The 12000-nt window shown below is 44.8% G+C and overlaps 1 protein-coding gene across 2 annotated transcripts in view; it reads left to right on the top strand.

Moving 5' to 3' along the window:
* The first annotated feature begins 7642 nt into the window (after window positions 1-7642).
* Window positions 7643-12000, top strand: part of Nemf (nuclear export mediator factor) — a 53594-nt gene continuing 49236 nt past the window's right edge. The window contains exons 1-5 of one of the 2 annotated variants that reach the window (XM_026779221.1): window positions 7643-7855; window positions 7933-8134; window positions 8773-8841; window positions 8986-9088; window positions 10612-10737. In XM_026779221.1, coding sequence (XP_026635022.1) covers window positions 8076-8134; window positions 8773-8841; window positions 8986-9088; window positions 10612-10737 — 357 coding nt within the window. In that variant the 5' untranslated portion in view covers window positions 7643-7855; window positions 7933-8075. Of the gene's footprint in view, window positions 7856-7932; window positions 8135-8772; window positions 8842-8985; window positions 9089-10611; window positions 10738-12000 lie in introns of those variants that run through there. The other variant, XM_005343141.2, reaches the window with a different exon arrangement.

The following is a 12000-nucleotide window of genomic DNA, read 5'->3' as shown; positions in this document are numbered from 1 at the left end:
TTTCGAGACAGGGTTTCTCTGTATCTTTAGAGCCTGTCCTGGAACTAGCTCTGTAGACCAAGCTGGTCTCGAACTCACAGAGATCTGCCTGCCTCTGCCACCGTGGCAAGCGAAAGCTATGTGCAATCTGAAGAATGTGATTTTCCATCAAACCTAGGCTCTTCCAAGTGTAAATGTTAGCATTCGTGCGAATTGGATGAAGTGGGACTCCATTTTTACAACTCTGCTATGCTTAGCCTTTGGATTTAGACCTAAAAACAAGGTATTTCTCCTGTTTTAAACTCCCAGCCTGTCTAAATACGTTAACTGTGCCAAATAGTTAGACTTGAGGATAGAAATTCAGGATCGGCAAACTGATATGCCAATTATTTTTAACTGAATGTGACATTAGGTTTAGGAATATCTTCGAGGAAGAACCCTTCCCACATTGGTTGACTGAAAGAAAGTCTTAGGAGGATTTTCAAAATCAATAGCGAACAGGCTCTGCCATACCACTGTGAAGCAGCAGAATGGGCGGTCTCAATGCATTCTGTTAGATATCGGGGACATCCGAGCAGAATCGCTGTAAAAAAAACAGCTGCGCTCTAATGGAATTCTGCTACACTCTAAGACATCAAAACATTTATTCAGGGTTGTTAAATGCAAATCAAAATATATTCAAGTGGGAGAAAATAGGCCTAACAACTATGACACTGGTTAAGTAACTTTTTTTGGGGGGGGGGTTTGAGACAGGTTTTTTTTTTTCGTTTTTTTTTTTTTCTGTAGCTTTGGAGCCTGTCCTGGACCTTGCTCTGTAGACCAGGCTGACCTCGAATTCAGAGATTCCAACGGCCTCAGCCTCCCGAGTGCTGGGATTAAAGGCCCGCGCCACCACCGCCCAGCTTGGTTAAGTAACTTTTAACCGTTGGGAATTAGCCTGAGAGTTAACCTGATACAAAAAAAATCATTTTTGGTTTTTTGTTTTTGAGATAGTTCCTCTACTACCTCAAAGCTGGCAAGAGGTCGGCTACTTAGTTAAGGCTGACCTTGAACTTTGATCCTGCGACCTCCACCTCGCACCAGATTATGGGATGTTGGGGATCTAACCCCGGAATACAGGGTTTGACGCAAATTGGACAAGCACTTTGTGAACTACATTCTCAGCCTAGTTTTTGTTTTGATAAAAAAAATTAATGCCATTAAAATGAATTCCTCCAAACAAGGTGCTGCCATTAAGCAAACGTGTGCTGTATTAAAGTGTAATTCTAGTTATTTCGTAAGTATTATTAAATGTAATGAGTCAAGGTCAGATTACAAGGTACACATCCCTAAAATGCAAATAAAGTCTGTCTTAATAAATATCCTGTATGCAGTATCAGGTGATCTCATTATGGCGAACCGCAGAAAAGTCTGTCCACCGTGGGGAAGCAAGGGCTCGGTTTGGAGGGCGAAGCTCACAGACGAACAATAGCTAAAAGCGCGAGCCGAGTTCGCGCCTAATAAACAGTCCTCTCCGCGCTCAGCAGGAGCCCTAACCCGCTCCTCCCTGCCCCGCCCTTCCGTTACCTTCTCCGCCCTTCTTTCCGTTGTGGGCCCCGCCCCTCTACTGAGGGCCCTCGAGCCCTGCAAGCTTCGGCCCTGAGTCCCTTGAGTTGGGTCTGGGAACTGAACCCCTGAGCCCGTCCGTGGCAAGGTTGTCTATAACCTCTGAGCTGCCTGCAGCCGTCCTTCCCCAGCGGACCGCGTCCAGCTTCCCCCTGGTCCTGTGCGGCTGCCCACGTGGCTGCTTTTGTCTAATGGCCAAGACCCTGCAGAAAGCTTTTCCATCAGACCCCTCTCTCCTCTAGGTTTGACGTCTTCCTAGGACTAATTTAGAAACATCATGAGTCCTGAGGTGTGCTTCGTAGACAGGTCTACATTCCATTTGCGGCGAGAGTGTTATCTACGACAATGTTCTTCGCCCAGGATTCCCCAGGATAACAGGTTACATGTCAAAAATCCCGCCCTGCTGTGCAGCAGCAGCAGCTGGATCTCCGTGAGTTCGTGATCTTCATAGGAAGTTCCCGGAGCATAGTGATACCCCATTTCATTAAAAAGTTAATTAATTAATTAATCCGCTTGCCTCTGCCTCCCTAGTGCTGGGATTAAAGGTGTGCACCACCACTGCCCGGCTTGTTCTTCACCTTTCTAAATTCTAGTTATCTTGGGTTTTTCTCCTGTGAGTGTCCCTCTATCAGTTATAGCAACAGGGGTCACATATTAGATATCCTGCATATCAGAAATTTACATTATAACAGTAGCAAAATTACAGTTATGAAATAGCAACATAATACATCGTTGGGGGGGGGCCACCAAACATGAGCAACTGTATTAAAGGGTTGCAGCATTCAGAAGGTTAAGAACCACTGAGATAGAGAATACTGTGATGATACAGAGGGCCCAAAATATAGTGATTTAAAAGCCGGAGCTGGCTGAGTGACTCAACGTTACTCAAGTTTAGACCCTGGTTTCTTTCTTCCTAAGGCTGACCCATGTCCCTCGTCCTGATTTGCAGGCTAGGTTAAAGCTGGGGCACTGCATCTAGTCTTCATTGGCGCCCTCTAGCGCTGGAGCAAAGCAAATGAACAGAAGGGTTGAGAAGCGCCTCAAATTCTGTGTGGCTGAAGACGGCTTTTAACTCTTGACCTTCGAAGTCGCGTACTTAGCGCTGGGATTCCAGGAGCGTGCCCACCCTGGAATTTTTATTTTTAAAAATGTTAACAAATCTCACCACTTTTCATTCATGTGCCACTGGTGAGAACGAGAAATGTTAGGAAATTATGGAATGTTTGGGACATCAAACCAAAATGTATTAATGTAATAATAGGGGCAAGAGATTTTGGGTAAAACCAACCTTCAGCAACACCTTCGTTTATATTTAATTCCTTAAGACGAGCTCTTTAGTTTACACTGGGTCTGTTGCTCTCAATCAAAATCACTGCACCCTCTTCCTTCAGGTCCCAGCTTTTGTTTTACGTTGGAAAGAGGCGCGAAGGGAATAATTGTTTTAAAGTGAAATCTCAGAGTGGAGTGGGAGAAAGGAGAGGGAGAAGGAGATAGAAACATTTGGTGAAGGAGTTTTTACTGAGTTCAGAGACCACGAAGGGTTTCTTCCAGGAAGGTCTGAAGCGTAGACTTAGAGGAGGCGGGGAATGGGAAAGGGTTAAAAGACTTCTTCCTTCTAAAAGGCCAAAAAGTGAAGTTATCTGCTGCAAGGACAGGGGTGAGGGGTGGTGGGAGGGGGGGATGGAGAGAATGAGGGAAAACTCAGAAGGGGTCTGCTGCAAGCCCATCTGTGGTCGGAATGCCTTCTTAACCCAAGCTTGTTCTAAAACACTACAAAACACAACACAACTGTAAGGAACCCACACCCACCCCAGTCTACTTACTATTTGTCCTCCAACAGAGAAACCCAAACCAGTGACAAACCTTCCTGCTGAGACCGGGCTAGTCTTGGCACCTTAACATACCTAACCTCTGCCACTAGGGGTCGTGCTATACTCTATTTAGGTGCCTCGCTTGTAAATAGCATGTCCCAAAAGATGTAGCAGGGACTTCAGGCCTGAGAAGCAACGCGATTCAGAGCAACAGGATTGGGGCTCTCCCTTCCCCTCTTGCGCCGCATACAGCTACAGGCAAGAAAACACAGGGCAATTTTTTAATTAAACACACGATTTGGAACAAAACGCAAGGCTCTAGCGGAAGAAGGCGGGGTTAGGTGACATCACGCAGCCTCAGCTTCTAGATAGCCTGGCGCTGGGCATGTCTGAACGTTGTGACCAAAGGCTTCGCCACGCCTCCGATGACGTCACTGCAGGCAAACCTCTAGTATCTTCCCGGCCGCACTGCCGATCGCCGGGCGCGGTGGCGCACGCCTGTAGTCCCAGCTACTCGGGAGGCTGAGACAGGAGGATCGCTTGAGTCCAGGAGTTCTGGGCTGTAGTGCGCTATGCCGATCGGGTGTCCGCACTAAGTTCGGCATCAATATGGTGACCTCCCGGGAGCGGGGGACCACCAGGTTGCCTAAGGAGGGGTGAACCGGCCCAGGTCGGAAACGGAGCAGGTCAAAACTCCCGTGCTGATCAGTAGTGGGATCGCGCCTGTGAATAGCCACTGCACTCCAGCCTGGGCAACATAGCGAGACCCCGTCTCTTTTTAGTGCCTTGCCTACCACTGCGTCTTTTAAACGGCGACTCTAGCAAGAAACAGAAGAAAAAAGCAAAGGAGTTAGCCAACACGGGGGTTAAAACGTAAGGGGTTTGCTCAAGCTAGTCAGGGACGTGTAGCGCCTCACTACTGACTCCTACCGGAGAATGGTCAAAACATACCACGAAAAAAGATGTTATTATCCAAGGAACCAGCAGGGACTGCTAGTTTCATTAAAAGCCGTTGGAGAAAAACTGCAGTCTCATAAAACGTACTTTCTCAAGTAACTTGTGCCGTTAAGTGACAACTGATAAATTTAGCTATGTCTGTGTTCCCGACTTCAGTCCTTAGCTGGAGATTTTTCTGTCATTTCTGTAATGTCTTTCTAGCTTTTTTTTTTTTAAATACATGCCTCTATATTCTTTCGTGTTAAGTCTTATTGCAGATGGATACAGAGTCCATCTTTAAAAACTTTGAAGCCATGCCAAGTCCTTATCAAAAGGACAGAAGAAATTTAAGTCATACATATTTACTAGATGGAAACAGCAGAGATGCTAAGTATTTAAAAAACAACAAACTTACCCTCTCCCTACTACAAAAATAGAGACAAAACAATTTTAGTATATCTCATTCCATTTTTCTCTCCTCTTCTAAGTAGATCCCTGAATTTGATCCACAGCAGCTTCGCTGTGCCTGTAAGCATTACATCAGAGTAGCTAGCTACCTTCTTAGCCCTGGCATTATAGAACTTACAGAACTTCTCAGCTTTATGGAACCTAACCATGAGAGATGGCATAATTTTTCTCTCCTCGAAAGATGTCAGTATTCCAAATTTGACACTGTTGGGAAAAAAGAAGACTTCAAAGATTCCATTAACTTTGGGGTCATGAGGTAGGAAGGTTAATCCGCTGGGCCAAATTTAAAAAAAGGGGGGGGGTCCTTATAAAAAGATAAGAGCGCTAGAATTATGGAAGGAGATGCAGCCTGGAAGCAGAGAGCAGAACCATTCAGGATCACCGATGAAGGAATATGGCTACTTTGGGAGCTGCAAGGGACAATGTAAGAGATTTTTCGGAGACAGCCCCCCCCCCCCAACAGAGACACATACACGTAGAGGAACGCAGCTCTGCAGATCCCTTTATGACTTCTGGCCCTCAGAACGCTAAGAGAATAAACTTGTCTTATAGGAGTAGAGAAAGCCCTCACGTGAATATGTGTTGCTGATATAGGCACAGCCATGGCAAGGATTCCAAGGATGCCCACTGAGACCCACGAGGAATGGCAAAGCCTTCCCTTAGGATGAGGTTCAGAGGCATGGCATCTTCCTCTGCTCCAAGTTTGGATGTTGACAGTGTGTGCAGAAGTGTCCACCACGTCTTTCTCCCCCTGGATGTTTACAGCCTGAAGACAGCTCCCAGACAAAAACTGCTCCTACTGAGATGAGCTAAACCTGTCTCCTTGATACAGCTGTATACCATAAACTCAGCCTCCCTGTTCAACTGGATGTAGTAACCCTACCTCTCTGCTCAACTCTGAATAAAAATAAATAAATAAATAAATAGATAAACATGCTGAGCTCAAGGCAGGGGCTGCAGTTTATCCATCTGATGCCAGCTTTCTGTCTGGGCATCTGTCTTCTCCTCATCCCCTAGTGCCCTAGTCAGAACCATCCCTGATGCTGTGCATGCATGCTCATGGCATTGCGTTCTTTACATCTCTACACTTGTGGCTGGTGTAGCAGCAACAGAAGCCATTTACAGAGGAAGTAAAGCTTCGTGGGTGATGCAGCAAAACTGAGAGCTGAGCAGATTCGTCTCTGTTGCTCTTCTGCCACATGCCTGTATTTTATTTTAAATATTCTATGTCAGTCACTTTTTATGTCAGTTCTTTCCCCCTGTGTCTATACCTCTGTATGTGTTTTGGCTATGCACTTAACCTTCTAGTTGTATTTAGGACAGAAATTACTTTTGTTGTTTTTTCGAAACAGGGTTTCTCTGTGTAGCTTTGGAGCCTGTCCTGGAACTCGCTCTGTAGACCAGGCTGGTCTCGAACTCACAGAGATTCACCTGCCTCTGTCCCCTGAGTGCTGGGATTAAAGGCGTGCGCCACCACTGTCAAGCTCAGAAAAAAAAATGATGCTCACTACAGAATGCTGTGATAGGGATACAGTTTGAGCGCTGGAATCTTGATGCCCCATGGAGTCGTGTGCAGGTGACAGAAGCTTTAACAGTTGGGGCTTAGATGTTACCAGGTAGGACATTAGAAAAATAGGAATCCTGTGTCTCAGAATCAGTACTATTCCAGGGAGAAAACAGTTTCACTCCCATGAGAGAAAACTGTTCAAAGATGCCTGGCCAGGCAGTGGTGCACAGGCCTTTAATCTCAGCACTCAAGAGGCAGAGAGGCAGATCTCTGAGTATGAGGCCAGCCTGGTCTACAGAGTGAGTTCCAAGACAGCCAGGACTACAGAGAAAACCTGTTTCAAAAAAACAAACGAAAGAAGAGGAGGAGGAGAAGCAGCAGCTCCCTTGTCACCTGTCCCTGTCCTCCTCCTGTCACGATGATGTCACCTGTGACAGCCTTCCTTAAATTTGAAACAGGCAAGACCACTTAGTCTCAGGTTTCCAGCACTCAAAACTGTGGAGTAAGTGAGCTTTATCATCTAACTTTGGCATTTTGTTCCAGCAACAGAAAACAGATGAAGACATTTGCCAGTGTTAAGGTTTATGATCTGGGCATGGCAGTTTGTACCTTTGATACCCAGGAGACTAGGGACAGAGGGAGGCGGAGGCCACTCTGGGTTATATGGTCTAGAGTGGTCTTGACTATACAACATACTCTGTCTCAAAAAACCCAAAACAGTAATTACAAAAATCCTTTCCTGATTTTGGTGTTTTGTTCAGATGGGTTTCATTTGAATGCTTATGACTTTTAATTTCTAAGTACATATATCACTAGTGTAAAATTTGTTCACTTTGTTAAGTGTGTTGGTAGTTTCAGTTGAGGCAAAAGAAGAGAGAGTTTTAAGGCAGCCTGGGCTACATAGCAAGAGCCCATCTCAAAAACAATCACACACACACCCTTCCACTGTCCAAAACTAATAATCTTTTATAGATTTTTGTTCTTAGTTTTAACTTTATTACTAATACTAGAACCTTTAAAAAAGAAAAAAATAGACTAGCGTATATTTGGACCCGGAATCACAGAATTAGAAGTTCAGAGAAGGCTGGGATGTGGGAGAGGAGTAATTATTCTCGTTCTCCCACGGGAACTCTCGCTTTATTTTTATCTGACATCTTAGCGAAATTTTTGAATATGTGAGGTGCCAGGGATTTATGAAATCCAGGCTGTATGGCACCCACCATATTCAATGAGAATCTAACAGTACGCTGCAGAAGCCCACTTCGGATCCAGCCAACCAAATAGGAGCCCCTCTCTAGGCTCGTCTGGATGCGGACACGCCAACCGTTCGGTTTTCTCCGGGCTCAAATTCGCGTTCGGAAAGCGCCCTTGCTCTTCCACCCGGAGCGCCAGAGCTCTCCTGGGGAAATTCTCGTCAACTCGCTTCAAGATTGTCACTGAGCACCAGGGCCGCTGTGGTGGCCGACATGGATCCAGCCCCAAACGCAAGGAGACAAGAGGACGGTACTAATCCTATCGGTGTCCAAGGAAGGGACGCAGATTCGAGAAGGTAGTTGGCCATATTTCGAGTTGTTTGATATAGTGAGAAAAAACCGGAGCTGACCCTGATTTCACAAAATGTTTCAGTTACAGGATGCACTCTCGCTTCAAGGAATATTGGGTCGTCCGGGCTGCCGTAGCGAGGAGCTGAGCGCGCGTGCGCAGGAGCCAAGCGGCTGGGCGTCGGGTCAGCAGCTGAGAGGACTGCGGTAGCGACGCGTCCCGTCGCCATGAAGAGCCGCTTCAGCACCGTTGATCTGCGCGCGGTGCTCGCCGAGCTGAATGCGAGGTATGGTGGTGCGGGTGAGCAGGCTCGCGCCAGGAGGCCGAGCAGCGGGCGGCCGCGAACCGGGCCCGGGATCCCCACTCTCGTCCCGGTGCCCCGGGGATTGGTGGGGCCTGGAGGCCGACCTCGGAGCCGGTGCCCTCGGGGTGCCCCCGGGGACGCGTGCCCGCGTGCTGCTGTTCCCGGGCGCTGGTCCGTCGGCGTCCTGCCGGGGCGGCCCGAGTCCCCAAGCGGAGAAGGTTTGGCTTCTCCGGAGCTCCCATCCTTCAATCCCAAGGAGAGGCAGCAGTGCCATTCAGTTGTGGTTCGCAGACCCGGATCTGGATTCTGAGCTTGGCTCTTACTCAGCTGTGGGAGCTCTGGCGTATTTTCGTGGGGCTCGGCCATTCCCGCCCCTCGTAATAAATCAGTTAGATTCGGTTTTACTGTGTTTCCCCCAAAGCCCTGGGCCGGTTCAATTGAAGGAAGCTGTCAGGTGTTTCTGATGCTTAAATGGCTACTGTTAATTGGGGGAGAGGGTAACGTTAATAGGCGGTCCTGATACCCAGTTGAAGAGTTCCCGGTCCTCGACATTAAATGACGGAAAGTTTTGCTTCAAACAAGAGCATGATTTTATTACATGTTTCTTTTTATCTTTACAGCTTGTTAGGAATGAGAGTAAACAACGTTTATGATGTGGATAACAAGACATATCTTATTCGGCTTCAAAAGTAAGAATGTTTTATAGGCTTATTTTTGGTAAATAGATATGACATTGTTGTTGTTTTTTTTAACCTGCATTTTAGGTTTTTTTTTTCCCCAGAAAGTGAACTTTGGCAAATGTCTAAAGAAAAATTTGGTTTTCTCTTGAACAGACCTGATTTTAAAGCTACATTGTTACTTGAATCTGGTATACGTATTCACACAACAGAATTCGAGTGGCCTAAGAACATGATGCCATCTAGTTTTGCCATGAAGGTAAATTTTTAAGTTTGAAGCTAATTTTTAAAATTACATCATTCATTCATTCATTTCATTAATGTGGGAGTGTATGTATGTAGGTGGGATCAACAGACAGGCACAGTTGGGGCTCTCCAGTGAATGTCGGGACAACCTGTGGGGAGTCAGTTCTCCCTCCATAAGATGAGGGGTAGGGGCTATGATCCAACTCAGATCCTCAGACTTGGTGCATGTACCTTAACGTGCTGGTATAGTTACTCTTTCTCTGACCTGCCTACCAAATAACCGCACAGAGACTTCGTACTATGAAAGCTTGGCCGATAGCTTAGGCTTGTTCCTAACTAGCTCTTTTTTTTTTTTGGCTCCCCGTAGGGGAATCGAACCCCAGTCTCCCTTAACTAGCTCTTATAACTTAAATTAACCCATATTTTTATTAAATCTGTATTCTACTACATGGCTTTTACTTCTGTCCCATTTTATGAGGTCCAGTCATTTGACATCTGTCTGGCTTCTACATCTTCCTTCCCAGCATTCTCTCTGCCCTGAAAATCCCGCCTACTTATTGGTTGTTTAGTTTTTATTTAAACCATTCACAGTGACATATCTTCACACAGTGTCAAAGGAATATTCCACAACATTTTGACCTGGAACTTTACTCCTTTTTATTGTTGTTGTCCAGGCAGGGTTTCTCTGTGTAAACCAGATGGTCTCAAACTCAGAGATCCACCTGCCTCGCCTCCCTTGCCTCCCGAGTGCTGGAACCAAAGGCATGTGGCTCCATTCCCAGCTTGGAATGTGTTATCTAGACCAGACTGACCTCAAATTTGGGATACTCTTTCTTCCTGTGCTAGGATTACAGGAGTTTGCCATCATGTGTCACTCTAACAGAATGCTCGGGTTTGGTAGTCTGAGCTACTGAGTGACATTTGCCTCAAAAAAGAAAGAGCAATAGCAAACTATTGGCACTCTTATGAGTTAAGTCTATTTGTCTATTTAAATAATAAGATTTTTTTTTTTTTTTGCAGTAGAGCAGAAGGCATTTTAAATAAATAAGGAGCTCCTGGTGTATGAAATAAGCAGGGCAGTGCCCAGTACATGGTAAATCAATGGTTTCCCTGGTTCTCATCATTGTTCTAAAACACAGAATACAATACAACTGATTCAGGTAGAAGTTATTAGAATAAAGGCTTAAGGATTTTCCCACCCACTGGGGACTGTCAGGATGACTCAGTGGACAAAAACTACAAGGCTAATGACCTGAGTTTGATTCCTGGAGTACAGAGAGAACCTATTCATGTAAGTTATTTACAGACCTGCATATGCACACTGTGGCATGCATATGTTACCACTCATACCCCAAATAAATAATTACGTAAAAAAATTTCTTCTGATTATCATTTGTAAGCTTTTGTTTTATGACCATACTGTTTTATTTACCACTTAAATATTCTTGATGACATAGCAATTTTCATAAACTAGTACCAAGTGGCTAAGAATTTACTTTTATTGCATAAGTGCTTTTTTCTTCTGTTTCTTGCTAGTGTCGAAAACATTTGAAGAGTCGGAGGTTAGTCAGTGCAAAACAACTTGGTGTGGATAGAATTGTGGATTTCCAATTTGGAAGTGACGAAGCTGCTTATCATTTAATCATTGAGCTCTATGATAGGGTAAGTTAAATTGAGAGGAGCAAGCGAATAGAATAATACGCCCTATTTGTTTTTCACTTCTCTCATTCAGTGGTATGTTTAAGGTGCTCATCGTGTTCAACACTATTGTTTTAATTTGATGATGTTAAGCGTTATTTTAATTCTACATCTTTGCTAATACTTTTCTATCTCTTTTTTTAAGTTGTTTTCAAGACTGGGTTTCTTTGTGTAGCTCTGACTGTCTTAGAACTCACTCTGTAGACCTGACTGGCTTCGAACTCAAAGAAAACCCAGTTAGTGATGACTTTGGGGTAAATACTAAGAATTTATATATGGGAGTGTGCATTTGGACTTTTGTTTAGTCATTGTGGTATCTGTAAGAGGTAGTTGTTGATACTTTAGAATATATTTAAATAAATATATTTAAATTTTCGAATCTATTTAAATAAATTTAAAATTGCTCTTTCCTTCTGTGTACCAGAATTTGACCTAGCTTTCCTGTCTGAAATTTTGAGGATTGATGCATTTAGGGTTGATTAGACTGTGTGTAAAGAGGATTACTATAACTCAAGATCAACTTAAGAAACTGAAAAATACAAATTTACAATAAATTTGGACCAGTGAGATGGCTCCACAGCTAAAAGTGCTTCTTGCCATGAAGCCTGATGACCTGAGTTCATTCCCTAGAACCCATAGAAAAGTGGAAGGAGAGAACCAACTCCACAAACCTTTACACACACACTGACACATTCATATGCTACTTCCACCACCATGTACACATACACAACACACACACACATACGTACATATATCTGTGTGTATATGTGTGTACATACACACAGAATAATAAAATTTAAAACTTTTTTAGTTATACCTAGTTTAGTAGGAACAGCTCTGAGAAAAGTAACGTAAGATCAGAAAACAGCATAGCAGGGGAGGGATTATTTAACTAGTGCTTTAATTTTGTAAAAAAAAAAGATTTTCATTAGCGGGCAATGATGGCACACGCCTTTAATCCCAGCACTCAGGAGGCAGAGGCAGGAGGATCTCTGTGAATTGGAGGCCAGCCTGGTCTACAGAGTGAGTTTCAGAACAGTGAGGGCTATACAGAGAAACCCTTTCTTTAAAAAAAAAAGACCCCCCTTGCCGGGCGGTGGTGGCACACGCCTTTAATCCCAGCACTCAGGAGGCAGAGGCAGGCGGATCTCTGTAAGTTCGAGACCAGCCTGGTCTACAAGAGCTAGTTCCAGGACAGGCTCCAAAACCACAGAGAAACCCTTTATC

Source organism: Microtus ochrogaster, chromosome 1, assembly GCF_000317375.1.
Source record: "Microtus ochrogaster isolate Prairie Vole_2 chromosome 1, MicOch1.0, whole genome shotgun sequence".
NCBI lineage: Eukaryota > Metazoa > Chordata > Mammalia > Rodentia > Cricetidae > Microtus > Microtus ochrogaster.
This window is presented reverse-complemented; position numbering and strand designations above follow the sequence as displayed.